Genomic DNA, 19,647 nt, shown 5'->3' on the forward strand with positions numbered 1-19,647 from the left:
AGTAGACAGCTGAGACCTGGCTGAGCTGGAGCCAGTAACCTTCACTGATGCCTGTTACACTGCGGAGAAGAGGCAGGCAGCCTCGTACTTGTTTGCTGTGCTTTGTGCCTTCTGTTGTAACACCGCTGGTAACTCTGGGGCGCTTCCCTGTGTTGTAGGCGGCTGCATTCCAACTTCCTGCACTGCGACTGCCACCTGGCCTGGCTGTCCGACTGGCTGCGGCAGCGACGCACCATCGGGCAGTTCACCTTCTGCCTGGCACCGGTCAGCCTGCGGGGCTTCCTTGTGGCCGAGGTGCAGAAAAAGGACTTCGTCTGCTCTGGTAACGATACCACTTTGTTTCTCTATCAGCAGACAGCTTTGTATTGATACTAGCATAAAATGAGGGAATGGAAAATGATTGCGTTGTATCTGAATGCCGCTCTGTAGCGCTGCTGTTTTTATCATAGCTAAACTGTGTAATAATAGATCAAGTTGTTGTTTTTCTCAGCTTTATGTGAATTATTGGATTTCAGTTAATAATTCAGTTCTCAAATTATTATTTTTTTCCTTCAGTATTGGCAATGATATCAACCAAAGTTATCAGCTAAGTGGAGATAATTTGGCGTTTCTCAGGGGAAGAGCTGTACAGCTGACTGGAATATAAAGGAAAGGAAATAGAAAATGCTAATCTAAATCTGTTGATAAATGATTGGATTATGGAATGGCAGGGGCAGATTTTATCTCAGGGACTGAAGGAGGATTCTTCAGGAGCCAAAGCATTTCACTGTCTACAAGTTTCCTTGTATGTAAAAGAAGCTGATGGCCAACTTGCAAATTATGTGTCTATATATATTAGGCCCATTCATCAAGCCTCCAAATCTGCACTTGGCTTTTGTGATAGAAATGCGTCTTACACAAGAAAAAAAAAATGTAGAAAAATTGGAAAAAGAGACCTTTAGATTCGACTGAAAAGTTCTGGCAGAGGAAAGACTTAAGAGCATGTATGCTGTGAAAAAGAAGGGAAGATTCAGACACAATTTTGGAGATAATTTGGCAGACAAAATGGTAAAATTTGCAGGTCTACAGCCTGGTGTGTTAGACTGCGGTGTTACAAGATGCACAGAAACATACACCACTTGGTATGTTATCCAGACCTACTGGTGGTGACAGCAGTTAGGCTAGCCAAACACACTGTGGGCCTAAGAGGTAAGCCAAACACACGAGAGCAGTATAAAACAGGGAAGGAAGAGGTACAGTTATGGTCACTTCTTTCATTAGAAATTTCAGTTGGGAATACTGAGCTGATCAGACAGGAACCAAGCATGGAGGTGTAGCAGGTCAGCACTCAGCAGCTGTATTAGTGCCAAGCCTGTATGTGTCTAAAGAGGATAGGTCCCTCCTAATGCATATTTTAAATTAAAGGCCTGTAAATCAGCCAAACAAAATAAATTAAAGGAACATAGCATACAGTAAGCTTTAGCATAATAAGCCACAGGGCCCCTGAACTCATCTTAGATGTTTGAGTTGAAGAAGACAGTTTGTTTGTAGGGAAGTTGCATTGTACTTAAATGTACCATACCTGACATTACAGTAAAACACCTACCAATATATTTTGGTACCTGCCTTGACTTGCCTACTGGTTAGATATGTTTGTAAACATGAAAGGTCTTTTCAAAGAGAGTAAATACAAGAACTGCGTAACAGGTGTCTCAAGGATTTGTTCTGCTGTTTTGTACTTGTTTTTGCTTATTTGTCAGTCGCCATCTGTGAGTCCACTCCGTAAAGCATCTCTTGATGCGTGCCTTGACTCTTTTGTGTGTAAGTTCATTTACATGCAACAATGAGAAAAATGGTTCTACTTTGAGAAGAGATGTTTGATCCCAAGCTTGACGATATCATAGCTGGTAAATTGATGTCCAGCCCTGGAGGTTGCAGGAAATATTATGGGCACATGGAAAATGAAGTTGTGCACCAATAATTTTTGTGGCATGATTTTAGGAGGGCTGAGCTTCTTCTGTGCGGTTCAGGAGATCTGAAAATGCCCACAATATCTGAAAAACAAACAAACAAAATACATCAAAAGCTTAGCAAAAAGAAAAACCTAGAGATCTGACAATCTTGGCAGAGAAAGGATAAAAATAAGGGGATAATTGATTGAGCTATTAGCAGAATCTCATTTTACCAGAGATGTAACTAGAGCATGTCTGTCTTACAAAATGAAGTTTCAGATGGAGGGTGAGTTCAGTTATTTGGATTTATGATTTAGTGATCTGAAAGAAAATTGGTTTAAATCAGGAGAGGAGATAATAATTGCTGAACGTGAAATCTAATATGGACAGAACTCATCAAAATGGAGTTTTCTGTGCAGCCTTTAACTTCCAAAAGAAAAAAAGATTATTTAACAGCTGCATGTTGGACCAAGAATGTAAGAGAGAACTCTCAAAATTGTCCTGCTTTTTATTAAAGCATAAATTAATAAAAATTAAAGAAACTTCCAGTGAGTCTGTTCATACACTGTATGCCTTAGCCTTCATCTGGGAAATCACACAGTCTGGTAAAGTAGTACATTTGAGGAGCTTGTTTTAGTGCAAGATTTAGCAGAGAACTCAGTATCTGCTGCTTTCACAAAAAAACCTACATATTTAAAGAGATTATAAATCTTCTCTGCTCCTTATTACAGGTCTTACTGCTGATTTTACAGCTTCATTTATTCCTGTTTGACTATGAAGTCACACTAGAACAGGAGGTGAATGGTGGACTGAACTTGTCCCTCTGCAAAGGAACTTTATACAGTTTAAGATTACATGAATCACTGTAACTACCCTCTAGCTGGCAGTGAAAGCTTCTTTGCATCATACTTAGAAAGTGCTGAAATACAGTGTACTGAACTACTTTGTTTTAATACATGCTCAGAATTTCAAGTACTTGTATTTTTATGGCAGTGGGAATACATTACAGAAGAAGAAAAATCTCAACTTTTCCTCTACTATAAAATGGGCTTTATCAGAGTACTCCCGTTCAGAGCTTGTTACTGCTGCATATTTCAGAGTAGAAAGAGGAGAATAAGACAGTGTAGGAAAGGTAGAAAAGTAACCCTGTTCAACAACTCCTGGCTGTTCGTTGAATCCTGTGCAAAAATACTTTTTTCTTAAATCCTTTTATGACACACACTGCTTCTGAAACAAATTTTGAATGCTTCAAAGCAAGGAATAATGTAAAGTGGAAAAGAAGAGGTGAAACACTGACAGAGATGTATTATACCCAGAACCCAAATTTCTTGTTTCCTTCTGGATACAGTGCTGTCTGTCCTGTGCAGTCAGGTTTATTAGCATTGCGTTCAAGGTCTGTCAACTTAACACTGCTGAAATCAGAGATATTTGCCAATATGTGAAAACTGTGTAAACTGCAGCTAATTTTTAAAAAAAAATACTGGTCGGCTTGAGAATGTAAACTATAAAAATATTAATTCAAATGGCACTTGCAGGCAAGTGGTGACTAGTAGAAAAGCTATTCCAGATCTCACTTGTTCGTGCCCATGAGCATTTGACTGAGAACTGTAGGTTAATGTGTAGGATTAAATAATGTGCAGTTGCCTGGAGAAAGGTTTGCAAATATGTCTAATTGGATTGGTGTTTCTGAGGAAGCAGGGGAAGGGTCATTAACAGAACCGAGCAGGGTTGGGGCTGGCTGGCCTCTCAGCACTGGGGAGAGCACCGCGTACCTCTGGCAGTCCCATTGCCCACCAGAGTCCTCTGGCTGGCTCTTCAGCAAGCTGTCTCCTCTTTGTACTGGAACCTCTCCTCCAGAGCCACCCTGACAGAGCAGCCTGCCTGCATCTGGGCCTTAAATGCAAAATTAAGAAATAAGGTGCTACCGATGGTGTGACTTCATGAACCCCTCTACTTCAGTTTGCAAAGCTTCACAGATGTGCTAATGTGAGTGAGAAAACACTACATGACCTGACATAACTTTTTGTTATGTTTCCAAAGGAATCTTCAAGCATGCTCTTGCCCCATGCAGCCGCTTTGATTCAAAGAACTATGAGAAGTGTGTGGTTCTGCAGCTCCTAAAGAAAAAGCCAAAATGTTGTGGAAGGGGCTAACCTGGCACCAGAGTGTGAGTGTCTAGCTGATGAGCTGCAAATAGGAGAAGACATATCTCCACTCTCTCTCTTCACTACAACCTTGCAATTCACTTCCATGTTGCTGTGACAAGAGAGAGGGGAGCAAGGATTTGATGACAGTTGAAATACTACCTGCACTGTGATGCCTGGGAACTTTTTATATTCCCTTAACTCTCAGAGAAGCATCTGTGTGTGTGCTGCCATATCCTCAGTAAAACTCAGAGCCTTCCAGTCTTTCCTTGGATCAAACCATGCTTCCTTGCCATGTTTCATGGCCTCTTTCTTTGCTCTTTCTCTCTGTCTATTTGTCCTTCTCTGCTCCCTCTCTCCCAAGCTCCCTTAGGATAATGTTTTTATTTCATTTTGCTCTCTCGTGAGCTGTATTATCGCTCCTTGATTTTTCTTCTACCTGCTCTACTTGACACTGAAATTAATCTACATCTTAATCAGTTATGTCAGGTCATGTAGTGTTTTCTCACTCACATTAGCACATCTGTAAAGCTTTGCAAACTGAAATAGAGGGTTCATGAAGTCACACCATCGGTAGCACCTTATTTCTTAATTTTGCATTAAATCAGTGAAAGTTCACTAAGAGTTACATCAGACTGAAGCTGAGGCAAGGAAGTAATGAAGAACCAAATGTACAGTGATTTTTGGCTAAATAAACTGATACTGAATTTAAGAAAATACTGGATAGATCCAAATCTTTGTTGAAGGTCTAGTTTCTGTATTATACTCTGAAACTGCAGCTGAGATACAAAATAATGAAAATATGCTAGCTTCCTGTTGCTTCATGCAGACGTGAAGCTGGAAGGAGGAAGCAGATTTATTTGTTTAGGTGAGGTCAAATGGTCTTAAAATATAGCTGTTACTTTCTGGCCCAGAACACAAAACTCAATGGTCTGTCTTTCTCCATCTTACTCTTAATAACTTCATAGCATATTGTTGAGGGGAAAACCAACAATGAGTAACTAATAAAATATCACTCCTCAAGCTTAGTGTCTTAATGAGAACATTCAGAAGATGCCAAAGGAAAAGTGTGTGGAGAGGGGAACTCCTCCCCATCTGTTCCTATTTGAAAAAGCTGCACAATGGTATATCTGCATAATTAGCAGTGGGTCTGTTTCTTTCAGCATGGGATATAGAGGTACTGCCAGCATGGAAGACTGGTGCTTCCTGGAAACTGAAAAGCAGGGAGGAATGTTTCCTAGTGATTCAAGCTGTGCCAGCGCAGGGCAGCAGTTACTGCTCCTGAGGGAACAGGGTGATTTCTCCCCATGCAGCATACCCCAGATCTTGCAGAGTAGGGTTGCTAATGGCCCTTAGGCTTAGTGGTCACAAGAAGCTGAACAAGGTAGGAAGAGGAGGCCTTTTTCTGTGTGTGTATCAATTCTCATCTTTTGCCTTGTGGACATCCTGATTGTACAGCTGTTTTATTGCTTTTAGATGTGATCTGAAGCATTTTGTTTGGTTTTCATCTCTTTCCCAAAGAGTGAGTTGTATTAGATAAATATCATCTTTTTTTCTCACTGTTGTTTTAGGTTTTTTATGACCAACAGAAATACAGTAACTGCTCTTTACAACGGGGTCTCTGCAGAACTTTCAGTACTGTATGACTTCTAAAGCCTTTTGGGAAAAAAAAAAACAAAAACAAAAACAAAGCAAAAGCTTTGAATATTCTTAGAAACTTTTTGTGGAACTCTGATTGAATTTTTATCTCCTGTTATAATTTGGCAGCACAAACTAACATTAGATCTAGTCTAAAGAAACATTTCAATACCATGCATTCATTAGCTGCTCTAGAAGTGAGAACCTGCAGGAGGTTTGCAGAGATACTCATCACTGTTTACCTGAGTTTGTTGTCTGATTACACCGAGTTCCCCATTACCAACTTAAATTTACTGTAGCATTAGCATTTACATGAGTTTATACTCTAAGAATCTACTTGCATTGCTTCATGAGCAAGATGCCACATATGGTGTTATTGATGCAAATCTGAGGGTAAAATTCATATTTATTCGGGCACTTAATATATCTTTGAAGACCAAAGCTTAAAATTGGCTTTAAATTACAATGAATTTAGTTTTACAGTTACACAATTATGTCTGTACCTTTTTAGTATGACTACCTCTGTTCTGGAATTCTCTTTCCCCAGAGCAGTATGTGTAGTTCTTAAATACTTGTTTAAAACTGGCAGATGCAGGTATAGTTATTCATCCACTTGGCTTTTGAGCTGTTGCTCTAAGAATGATAATGTGATTAGGTTTCATGTTTATGTCGAGAAATACTGGCTTGTTTTATTAGTAGTGCAGTAACGCTGTTTTGGTATTCAGTGGAAGTGCACCATGATGCTCAGTGCTGAGTTGGGTGGATACCATGAGCTGTGGCACAGGTCACAGCAGCAGAAAGGTGCTGGGGAGCCCTACAGAAACCTATCTGTACAAACCCAGAGAACCAAATACATGCTAGCAGCTTTCCTCAGGGCGTGATAGTCAGAAAGGCAAGTTCTGGCTGCTGTTAGCAAAGTAGGTCTGTGTTGCCAGGATGGAGAAAGATATTCAAAGAACAGAACAGCTTTGTCACAGTTTTGCAATGACTTCAATTGTCTCACAGATTCTGTCGCAGTTTTATTAATCCTTCAGAAGAACAAATTACCCATTAGACTTCGGTTGTTGCAGGTGAACTTGCTTCTTTGGAATACTGTATTTCATTTCATTTAGAAATACTGCATGCAATTTGGGAGTTATCATCCTTAATGAAATAATTGCAAATGGTGTTTTTAGGGTACGACACTGTGATGTGAGGTCTATTTTCAGAGGTCTCGCTTTATCAGGGCATCTCAAAATGTTCAAAATAGGACTTCTGTAGAATAAAATAGGCTTTGCTTATTGCACCACGCCTTTGTTTCACTTCCTTTAGATATTTTCTTCTTTATTATTCAATATTTATTTGTAAACCAATTAGTACTGAGTGTGCCTACAGAAGAGTTACATTCTCTTGCCATGAATTTTTAACAGATAAACTTACTGTTTGGGAATATTCAACAAAACAGTGAACTTGAATCAGATAATGAATATTCATAACAAGCAATTTTCTGCAGACAGTGAAGTTGGTGGTATTAACATTGTCAGTTGAGGCCTAAGTCACTAATCATAAATTCTTAATGCTGTGCTCAGTGAAAATCTGTTGAACCAAGGATGAAAATATTTTCATAAACCATTTACTGTGCATTCCTATAGAATAAACATACAGTTTTTTTCCTCCATTATGGGGTATTTGCCATTGTTAAAGAAGGAGAAAATTGGAGATAGTTGTGATTGTCGTTCTCATATCTCTCTGCAGGACTGTGCATGTTCAGTTGTATTTGAAGCTGGGTTATAAGCACCATTCAAAGCAATACATCTGTTTTAGGTATCTTTTTGAGGTTTTGTTAGTGAAGCCCAGTGAAAGCTCATGTAGTAGTGATTGATTTCAGATGTCCCAGTATTGTAATAAGCTATTTAATTACACCACAAAAGGTCATAACATACCCACAGATCTGGGTACTTGTACTGTTTTGTTTATTGATCAATAGTTTCATGTCTGCCATACTTAAAAGGATTTAAAGTCACCACAGACTTCTAACCATTAAATCCTGTCAGATTTTCTTGAAATCCATCAATACTTTTTTTACTAATAACTAGAATTTTTCTGATAGAAGAGAGCTGCTGCAAAGGCACTGGATAGGTGAGGAGGCAATAAAGCATACTACTTAGCGTGCCATAAATGGGTGTCAGTGCAAATAAGATTTAGTTTATTTAGTCATAGCAAAATTTATTTTAAATCCTAGGGACATTTAAACTCCTCATTTCTACTCCATAATCATTCTGTGCTAATTGTAATATCAGTCTGTTTGCTGCTCTTAAAAGGCTAGAGGCCAATGAGACACTTATTTGAAAAGAGCACTTAATTCCTCCATAAACTGCAGAGTTCTGAGCCTTTCCCCATCTCTGCTCTCTCTCTAACCTGAAGTATGAAACTGTAACGTAAAGCATTGCAGGCTGATGAAATGCCAAATATCAACTACCCTACTCATGAAGACTGCCATCCATTATATCAAGCACAAAAAGCATAGTAATTTTTGTTGATGGGGTTCCTATTCTAGCTTCCATATTCTGATTGGGTAACTTTTATATAACAACATGTATAATTGTGTTGATGATTTTTAAGAATTAGGGGAAAATATAGCTAAGATGCTGAATTAGTGCTTGTGTGAAACTGAGAAACAAAAATCTGAAATGATAAGGTGACAGCGAGACCTTTGGGAAGGAGATGGCATAAATGCAGCTGATTTGTCCATTGCTGTTTCCACCACAGCTGTGAAGAACACAAACAGGAATCCTGAAATACTTAATGATTTTCCCAGATTTTTCCTTTTCAGGAAGTATTGGCAGCAAAAAGAAAATGCATTTTTAGATTTCAGATATTCTTCTTATTACATTGGGGTCCTCAATACGTCATTATTCTCATTCTCTAGTAGCTATGGAATTCAAATCCAAATTTTGATTTTCTGAACTTCAAACTCCATAGCCTACATAGACTTGTTTTTCACCATCTCTCTACGCATATTTAAACATTAAACTAATTAAACTCTCTTAGATTTTTTGGTGCTTTAATTCTATAGATCTACTGTGTAGCTAAGCCAAGATCCTAATTTAATGGAATCAGCTAAATAAAATACTAAATACTGTTTACAACATTATTAAAGAGACCTTTTCTTTATCAGCTTAATGATTTAGTAAAAGCTGATGTAATAGGTTCTAGATCCCTGCTCAGTGTGCATCCATAATACGTATTTTGTCCTTTGCAAAAGGAAAACATTAATAAAACCATTGGATGCTACGAATTGACAGTTTGTTCATAAAGACTTTTTATTCTGCTAAAATGTTCAGAAGTCTACAATGTAGATGTATTTTTGCTTGTGAAGGAGGAATTTCACTGACAGTACAGGGTTGCATTCAGTATGGATCAAAGTATTTTTACATTGAGCATAAAATGTCAGTGAGCAGTGACAGGGGCACTGGATATTTTCGGGCTCTCCAAGAATTCAGGTTTATAATAAGAAATTAAGTTTATAAAAACAGTCATTTTTCCATGCTTTTTAAAGTAAAGTTTAAATAGATAAATAAATAACTAAAAGGAATCACTCATTATATGTGGGAAATAAACATAAGCCACATAAACACTGCCTTTCTTCACATTTTGCTTCACTTTTTTCAGCAGAAGTTAGATCCTGTAACATTAGACATCTCCAGTGCTATTTTACCATCCAATTTCAGCTCCACATGCACTAGGAATAAACTTGTTATATGGCTTTCTGTCTTTCTTTTGGCTCAGTGTATCTCTATGGCTAACTAATTGGTGGCTTTGCTTTTGGTTTGGTTTGGTTTTACACAGTAGCCCAAGATCAGAATTTTGTTCACAACGCAGTTCCTCTTTCCTAGTGGAAAAGCAGAAGTAAATGCTCTTACTCCAAATGCAGGATAAATTAAAGGACTCCCAATGGCTTCAGTCAGCAATGTGTCAGGTCCTTGTTTGGAGAGGATGTGGAAGGTGCAGCAGCCAGCACAAATAGCTTAGCTTATCACCTTTCCATTCAAACATTCTCTGGAAAGTTCTGAGATACTGTAATGGGACGTTCATTAGCGCCTTGTCACTGATGCTACTTGTTTTCTGTGTAAGGAAGATTGGTTTTTCTGTTGTTTTGTCATGCTTTTCAGAGCATCTAATATAATAACCTCCTTTCAAAGTGTTCCATTAGTACACAGCGCTCGGCAGTACCGTGGTGCACAAAATGTGGAGGTGATGAGCTCAGCTCCACTGAGTCTTGTACTAGATACTGATTTAAATACAGCAGAGTTGGGAACAGTTTCTTAAAACTCCAACTGGCAGTAATTCAGGGTTTTCTTGACATTGTGCCCTGATGAAAAGGGAGTTTATTAAAGCTTCTGTAACCCGCAGCAGTATGTTGTAGTGGTATAACTGCAAAATGCCTTTTCCTCTTTACTAATCTCTTCAGCAAGCATAGCCATTGTGTGTGATAGAAGTTGTGTAGAAGACTTGACCTTGCTGCCAATTTTCCTTTTGCCTTCTGGAGAGCGAGGGTTGTTCTGAAGTGTTCCTTCTCACTCTGAGCATTTCTACCAGTCTGGAAAGGCTTGGTGTGTTTTGTTTGCACTTTTCATTGTTCCTTTTGTTTTGGACATCACACCGCAATGTAGACAGACAAAGAAAACAAGTAAAAATTGTGTGGTGAGGTTGTAAAAGCAGACCTCCTGTTCCTATGTGGGGATAGCAGAGGCTGGTGTGCATTCTGAAATGCTATAATCCACTTCTGGAAGCATTCACAGTTAAAATCTTACAGAAACCTTGGACATGGTGAAAGGCAGAGCTGGCAGTGCTTTTGGTGATATGCAGCAGAGCTCCATTAATTTTTGAAGGAATTCTGTTAATTCACAATGATGATATGTCTGCCCTGCATTTTTATGGCCAGAAGACAGGCCCAGTAGAGATGCTCGTCTTGTCTGCTCTACGTGTATGTTTTTAACTAGTGAAGCTTAGGGATTTTTTTATTCAAGTAGCTAGAACTTAAGCACTGTATTACACACATGCTCACATATTTGGACTGTGTTAAGACAGTGTCTGTTAACATTTTGGAACTGAAACTTGTCAGTGTTCAGGTTGTCTGATAAAAAATATGAAGTTGATTCCTTGAGCATATGCACTAGAATTTAGATTTTAATTACACTACTGAATTATTTTTATACTCTGTTTTTGCCTAACTGGTTCTGCAGGGTGAAGCTGTTCTAGAATTCAAACCATCTGTGTGTTGAGATAAAGGCTGTTGCTTGTAAACTGCTTATCTGTAGCTGTCAGAAAAGTTGGAAAGTGGATTGTGAGTGCAGCAGGGTATTTTAGCAAAGAGAAGGCATCATCTCATGATGAAAGCTCCACACTCTCATGGAGGATGAATGTGACTCCTGCCCATACAACAGATGTCGTCTGACATTCATTTTTTTAAGATGGTCACTACCATTGAAAATCCAATTTTTAGACTCCTGAACTGGAGTTCTGAGGGCTGGTTTGCCAAACAAGAGTCACTCACAGCTCTGATTAGCATCAGAAAAAAGGTATATTTAAAACATACAGTGCTTTGAAACTTAACTTCTTTTTTTGCTGTCCTGACTGTAAGTCCACTGATGATACATTGAAAAGAAATTTCAAACACAGTACCACAATTCTGCAACATTTCTTATAAAATTGAAATCACAGAATGCCTTAGCTGGAAAGGACCTTAAAGCTCATCTAGTTCCAACCCATTGCTGTGGGCAGGGTTGCTACCCCCTAGACCGGGCTGCCTGGGGCTTCTTGCTCTTCCAGGAACACACGTTGGGACCAGCTTTGCTTCTGGTATTGTCACAAGCAGCATTTCAGAAAACGGTAGATAGTCTGCCAGCAACATCTGAGCCAGCAGTGTTATAAGATCTTGTTCTTCCCCAGGTGCAAAAAGCCTTCTAGCTGCCACCCTTCAAAAGCAGTTCTTACATATTATGTTTTCCAAATATCTTGGCTACTTATCAGATGTTTATGTCTTATTCAGATTTTGACAAATATATGCATATGTACATTTGCTTTACAATGAGTTGACTTTGCTGTGCACAATTAAGGGGTAAACCAGAGGGTATTTAGGCATAAATCAACAGAGTTTGTAAGAATGTTGCAATGTGTATGCGTACATAAAATATTTTAATTGACATAATAATATACCCTGCAGTTACATTTTATGAAAGTGTCCGTCATGTGCCTTTTCCAAGACAAACCCCAGGCACTGCGTGGAGCTTGCCATGTTTTCACATTATTTGTGATACCACGGTTAGGGTGATTATAATCTACATAATCTAGGAAAGTACCAGTTTTTCTGATTTTTCATAGCATTTTGTCACATCTCATCACCACAAGCATTTGTATTCAGTCCTCTCTGTCTGGTCACAGCTCGAAAAGATACTTGAGGTTTCTTTTGTTATATGCAGCTTGGAAATGTAACTTACCATAATTACATCAGCAACTGTTTCATCTTGATAAAATTAATTAGTGTGGCAAAAGCTTCTTCTTTGTGTGTGTGTATATTAAAATGTAAAAAATTTTAGATGTAAGAATCATAAACAAAAAAATTGGTGTTATTGCTCCAGTTTTAAAAATGTTATTGACAATTAAACTTGAATGTGATGAACTGATCAGAATGTATATAGAACAATATCCTCATGCTAAACATTTGCTTTCCAGTTTCTTATCTTTCCAAGAAATTATTAGATTGAGCAGGGATATGAAGTGTAGAACTTACGTTTTGTAATTCTCTGTGTGTTTCCATTATCTGCGTTGTCTTGAGAAAACTAGCTTTCTATGTCTAGTCTTTGATCCGTAACAGCTCACATCATTTCAAAAACATAAGTAATTGTTGATGACATTCTTCTCTCACTATGTAAAAGTTGGTGTAGTGGAAACTTCTAGGCAGAGACAACTTTTGGAGATGCTCCTTGATCTTCAGCCTTATTTTCTAAATCTTTGAATAAATTAATTTGGTTGATTGTAGAGGGAACCAAAGAATTGTCTGGGAAGAAAAACAGATTGAATAGAGACTGAGGAAGAAGAACACAGTAACCTTTTATGTATTTTCTCGACAGTTAATTTATAGCACATTATATTCACTGAATCCAAATACATCATTACTTAATATGATAGAAGGATCTGGAAAACTTGGAGGCTGATGTAGTTTATTGTCAAAATCTCAGGCAGTCATTTTTCAAAACTAACGTGTAATGATTTCATTATGTCACAGGTTCCCAGTCTGAACCACCGTCATGCAGTGCCAGTTCCATCACTTGCCCATCTGCCTGCACCTGCAGCAACAATGTAGTGGATTGTCGAGGAAGGGGCTTAACAGAAATTCCAGCTAACCTACCGGAGGACATTTGGGAAATGTAAGTGCCAGTGCAGTGCATCATTCTTTGTCATTTCTCTCCATTTTTAATCCTTGTAATGTGAAAGAAAGTCATGTGTTTTGAAAACTGTGTTCTGAGTAGATAGCTGATTATGGTACTTGTCCTCTTTGCCTACACTCTTTTGATTAAGGGCTCAAACCATTCATTGATATATATTAAGATTCTGCTTGAAGTTCCCTACCTCGCAAGAAGGTGAAGTTCCTGTCACATTGTGTGAAGACTGTTTACATCTCACAAGTCTGGGATTACAGTTGTATACTCATGAAAAACACAGTCCCTTTTTGTTTTCGTCAAGTCAGATTGTTTTATCTTTTGTTGGTGGATTCCCCAAGAAGTGGAGGGATTTCATGTCAATTTGACAGGTTGCATTTGTAAAGAGGTGAGATACGACATCAGAACAGATTGTCCCTCCAATTTCTGGTATGCCACATTTCATTACAAATCAGCTTTGTGGCCCTATGCTGAAGTCACATGGACAGCAGTATCTGCAGGAAGACTGAAACTGGTGTGCTCCAACACTTCCCTGCAGCAGTGCAGTTAGAGTCAGAGAGCAAGTGAAAATGTTGGTCCCTAGCTTGGTCACAGTAGCACTGAATATTCACATCCTGTCTCCTTTCTAGTATCTCTAGCACCTATGACTTCTGAAAGTGATTTAGGAGGGCAGAAAGTGGAGGAAAACTTGGAGATCCTTTAAGGTAGATGATGAGATAGCCAGTCAAGATGCAGGTAACATTTTGAGAAACTTTCATGACCTGCAGGTTATAAAACTTCTAGCTCCATAGAACACTGCCTGAAGCCCGTTAGTGATTTACATGTCAGACTTCTTGCGTTTTAGGCCATGCTTGTTTCAGTCTTTGCCTACTGGTAATCCTTTTAGATCACGTTAATCCTGCATACATCCTTTACAAATTCATTGTCATTTCCGGTGGGAGTAGTTCTGCAGAAGGAATATTGGTGAATAGTATGTTCAGAGTGTAATGTGAGCTAACCCTCATGTAAACCTTACTGCTGACTTTATAATGCAGTCAATGCTGAGAAGTTTACTTTTTTAATGAAATATATCTTAAGAAATTCAAGTAGTTCTATCAGAATGAGTGACATCAGTGGCATTGCCATTGGCACGTACCATTCTTTTTCTTTTGGTAGAGCAGTTTTTTTGTCAAAGTACTGGTAAGAAAGAATAATCTAAAATCCAAGGGCAAACCATTACACATTCTCACATCTAGTTTAAGTAAAGGATGTTCTCACAAAACAAAATGTTTCTAGAAGGATGGAAGATTGCTGCCACAGTGTTTTCTCAGAAAAATCCTGGCGTAAATTCCTTTGACCAAGAAAACCATTCTGTTTTATGAGAAGTTTATTGTACTGCTCAGAAATTCAGTTTGGCTGAGTCTACTCTACACTTATTCAATAAAAATCCATCCAAAGGTAAGGCTCCAGCTATACATGGAATAATGACTGTCTTCTGATTTGATACAATAGGCAGAATAATGTTCTCTTGCTGTAATACAGCTATGGAACCAAACAAATTCTCCCTATGTGCAGCAGCCCACATCTCTCAGCACAGAGAGTTGTGAGGTTATGTGTTGGCTGGTATTTTTTTTTCCCTTTGGGGTTGTTCCCTATTGTTGGAGATAAGTCACACCCTTTGCATAAAAGGCAGCTGTAGTGGTGCTGCCTGAACACTTATTTCTGTACCCTGTTATCCTGTGGGCTGATTCTGATTATCTTATACAGATCTGTCTTTTACTAGAGATGAAATTCCTCTTTTGGAATACGTAGTATGAACAAACTACTTTGCTGGGTTACTAATGCACACACCACATTTCAAAATTTCTCTGGGATATTACTTGAGGTGGTGTATTTTTCATTTATCTGTTCTACCTAGCATTGTAAATACACATTCCACATTAAAAAACCCCAAACATTTCCTCTGTAGACTGTAGTCTATTCAGAATATTTATATGTTAGTATTAAAATGCTGTGCTTACTCCTCCACCTGGGGCATTTCCAAGTTCCTTTGCTTATTAGTTACATTCGATTACAGCTTTCTACTTGTATTTCCTCTTAACTTCATCTTTCTTCATAAGCCAAACTGTGCCAGATAAGAACCCTTGACTGAGTTCCTGCAGAACTGAAACACACAGCTGTTACTGTAACCAGATCATTAAAGATGAAGAACATTTTACTCTATGTTTCAGTATTAATTAAGGGTCTTTTACTCTGCCTTCTTCCTCCTTTCTTTTTTCATTAATAATAGAAAGGCAGAGCGTTTCTAGCAAAGCTTCCAAAAAGTCTTACGTTTGCTTTTGTTGATAAAAAGCTATCACAAAAGAGACACTTCCCTTGTCACAGGACATAAAACAGATAACATATAATACTCATTTTCCCTTACTTCTGACCTCTGCCACATGTGACTTGGAAGTTTGTTGTGTTGCTGTATTATACTTTTCCTTTTGGTGCGTTATCCTGAAGGCCCTCGTTACAAGCGTGTTCATTAGTAAATAAAGGAATTTAGGAAAGCTAGAAAGCTGTGTGCTGGGCTTACTTCTTCATCATTTCATAAAATAGATAGCTAGAATGTACGAAATGCTATTCCTTTTCTGTAAAGTTATTTGTTTAGTCAGGAGCTGACAGCAGCAGCCAAATTAACTGAGGAAAAATGAAGAAGAAAACACAAGAAACTAAAGCTAAGGATTGGACAAAGGATGTTGTGTGATGTAAAAGATTACCTTTTTACAAAGTGATTCCCTTCTGTATTTTAGAGAACAGATGACCACTGTATGTTATAGAGAAACTGAAGAGAATAGCCATGGAGAAGTTCTGCATGAATGCTCTGATGAAAGCAAAAATCATTAAGCACCTGGAAATTTACTAAAAGAGAAATACCAAAACAAATATGCCTTCATGCTTTGCTTGTAAATGAGTGATGTGGTCACATCATGACATTGGCGTGGTATATGCAATAAAAGGAGAAGTTTACATGTGTCTAGGAAGGGTAAGAGAAAATGATTGTAAGATAAAAGGGAGAGATAGCATAATGGCTTGAAAATGTGCAAAATGGACTCAGCCTTGGAGAGGAGGGCTGACCTAGGGGACTGGGGAGGAGATGAAGTCTCCAAACAATCCATTTTCTGATCAGACTTGATCTTATCAGGCACTGCTGTTCTGAAGGACCTTCTGAGGATGTAAGAGGAGGATCTGATTAATCGCCAAGGATTGCAGTGTGTGTTGGGACAGAGACTTGAGAGAATAAAGATGGGCTTTGCTCTGTATCGAAATTGTTGGGGTAAGGAAGGTTGAACAAGAAACAGCAAACGTGATGATGAGAAAGACCGGAAACAAAGTCAATTGTGACAGACTGATAGAAGAGTCTGAGAAAGTGAGGAATATCTGGGGATAAAGCCTGTAGTTGCCAGTAGTGATCCTGGGGCACAGCTCACCGATTGGGCTTTGGGGATGTGGCAGGTAGGCTGGGATGGCAGGGTGACAGACAGACAGGGCCGGACAGGCTGCCAGGCCACGACAGAGCAGTGGGTGAAGCTGGAGCCAGTGCAGTTCACAGAGATGGAAACACTGCCTTCCTGATGTGTCACCATGAGCATTTGCAACCCAACAACAGCTAAACAACACGGCCAATAACTATTTTAACTGTTGTTATTTCTTCCAGTTAAATACTAATTCAGAGGTGTTGCCTCTGTACTTGTCTTGCTCATGATACCTTTTGCTGGAACTGGTTATGGCATCTTTTGATTTTGAGTTCAGTAAATAGAGAAAGACATGAAAATACTTAAGGATTCAGGTTGAAGCAGTAAAGAAAATTTTATATGTGTTTGTATGGAATCTGGTGCAAAAACAGGAAAATTCTAAAATGAGGGCATTGGAGGAGATCATGTCACGAGTGCTGTTCAGATTGGGTTGTATCTCCTTTTGCCTGTGGGTTTATTGATTGATTCTGAGCAAGTGAGTTGCACAGACTTCCATGGGTGGTCATTAATGATGTAATCTTCCTTTTCTGGCTGGCTCAACTGAGATACTCAGAAGCACTTGAGGACTCACAGCTGCAGTAAAAGTCAGTAGGACTGCTTTGAGCATGCAGTGTTGCTCTACACTTATTACTCTGTAAAGCCAAGTCCCCATGGTCTGCAGGCTGCAGTCTACAAACACATGAATCTAGATACACTTAATGACATATCTGGTGAGATGGTAACCACAGCTTCTAGTCTGGCTTCTGAGCAGAGAATCAGAGAGTGAAACAGGCTGGCAGCGCTGCTACCAGTAGCTAGCTAAGGCTTAAGGTCAGTTTTGAGTCACTTCTCTTTATTGATTTATTTTATCATTCTCTCTGTTGAAAGCTGATAGTTGAATTGATGACTAAGGGTTTCTAGGCATGAATAGTACTTGAATTTGGTGCAATTTCTACACTTAAGAAAAATGCTAGAATTTTATTGTTAAAAAAAGATCTAATGCTGTTATTTTTTTGCATCATTCTGTCAAAATGAAGACAAGCCTGCATTTCTTCAAGAAAATCACTTTGAAACGAAATGTTGTACTTATTCCATCTTTAATCAATGCATTTCTGACAAATTTAATATTCTGAGAATTGCTGTCATGGGAGTAACACTGTGTTGGGAATCCTGAAGTATGGACATACTTTCTCAGCTTCAAGAAGACAAAAGTTTTTTGCATTTCTCGAGAATATAAGTGTGTGGACACCACACATGTGACAGTAGAGGGAAGACAGTTAGGAATTTAACATTATTCTCCCTCCTAAAAGAAACTTATACTGATTTTCCCAGGCTTCCGGTAAATACTGGAGCTGAAGCCAGCACAGTATTTTTGAACACCGTAATAAATGTTCCATAATTGCCTCTGGTGGCAAGTTCTCTGGGTAGGGAATCAGGTTGGCTCCTGTAGTTGAATCATGTAATATGGTTTTCATTCACTGCTGTAAATTGGCTCTGGACAGTTTCACATGTCAAATTTGACTACTGTTTAGTGGGTTTCACAAGGCAAACTGTATTATTGGCTCCTTACATTCAACATCAAAATGAGATTTCTACTGTCAAGCCAGAAACAGGTAGATGACCTTCTACTGAATGATGGCAAGACCCAAAAATAAGGATGAAATAATAAAATATTTTAGGTTGACCGTCAGCAGAAAAAAAATATAAAATTATGGGAAATGTCAAGAAGGTGCTTTGTTTGCTGAGGTAGCTGAAGAAAAATAGTTTATAATACAGGCAGTAACTGCAAGGAGTTTCTGCTTTAAGACCAAGGCAGGATTTATCTCTTACATGTTTGTCTGTGTAAGTAACTAGTGTCATCCCTAAGCATGATAAGGTGTTTTTGTTTTGATAAGTCTAGACTGCATACACCAATAATGATATTCATTCTTTTGGTCACATGATTTTTACCATGTTCTCTCTTTTTACAATTGAGAAATTTACACTTCAAAAAAAATTAATTTAAAAAAAGTTAAGTGCAGGTGAAATTTACTGAGCCAAGCTCTGCAGGAGTTACTGTTCTTACAGGGCTGTAGGTTTGGATCTGTTGGCTTTTTTTATTGGTCACTTTCTGCTCCAGAGACATCACTTCAGCAGGGACGTATATTTAGCCTTGTTAACAAGAAATGAATGGTAAGGCCAGAAAGGGCAACGAGTAGTGGTACCACATAATCAAATTTGTTAACTGAATATCTTTCAGCAAAGGGTAGGAGATTCAGATCGACAAAACTCCCTAATAGAAATGTATTTCAAAACCTTTTGCCAAGTCTGGTTTGTTGAAAACCACTGCTTCTTGTTTACATTTGTGAAATGTAGCAGTAGGCCAAGTATTGATTGTTAGTATGCACTGAAGAGACCGTGCATCTCCCATGTATAGACTTGAAGCTTCAGATTAAATAAAAAAAAAAAACAACAAAAGAACAAAATGAAACCAAAGCAACAACAACAAAAACCAGCCACAACAAAACACGCTCAGCAGAGATCTGAGCCTGCATTCTTGAAAAGTAGCTGAGAGAACTTCACCCTCATGTAGCACCCTCCAGGCCAGTCTCCTTGGAGCTCTCTGAACTGAATGCAGAAGGTCTCAGCTGGAACCGTGGGGGGCCACAACAATCTGAAAGTGAGACCAAAGTTTCTGCTGTTGTTACCGCGCCAAAGGATCTTGGAAACCCAAACCTGCAGGAAGACACACCTGCTGGTTGAATGAAGCACACAGCTTGACTGTGTTTCTTTAGAGGTGGCTGATTCTCTGCAGACGAAGGACGTATTCTGTCCCATGGTCCTCACAGCCATCTGTAGGCAGATCCCAGAGAGAATCTTCCTGCAAATACAGATCCGAAGTCCGTGGGAGCCATGGAAGTGTGCTGAGAAGGGAAGTGATCTCCATCTAAAGCTAGCTAGGTTCTTCTATGGTACAGCAGTGATCCTAAATATCAAATGATGGGAAGTAGCAAAAGAAGAGTGAGAGGATATTTTGTATTTTACCCCTAGAACAGCT

General features: G+C 38.7%; 1 protein-coding gene across 2 annotated transcripts in view; it reads left to right on the forward strand.

Moving 5' to 3' along the window:
• The window catches only part of SLIT3 (slit guidance ligand 3), a 472,881-nt gene that overhangs the window by 299,165 nt on the left and 154,069 nt on the right, over positions 1 to 19,647 (forward strand). For both annotated transcript variants that reach the window (XM_042826239.1, XM_042826238.1), the window contains exons 9-10: positions 159 to 322; positions 12,981 to 13,122. In XM_042826239.1, coding sequence (XP_042682173.1) covers positions 159 to 322; positions 12,981 to 13,122 — 306 coding nt within the window. The remainder of the gene's footprint in view (positions 1 to 158; positions 323 to 12,980; positions 13,123 to 19,647) is intronic.

The sequence above is a fragment of the Centrocercus urophasianus genome, unplaced genomic scaffold (genome assembly GCF_019232065.1).
Source record: "Centrocercus urophasianus isolate 14NV4802_14NV808 unplaced genomic scaffold, USGS_Curo_1.0 seq_26, whole genome shotgun sequence".
NCBI classification, from domain to species: Eukaryota; Metazoa; Chordata; class Aves; order Galliformes; family Phasianidae; genus Centrocercus; species Centrocercus urophasianus.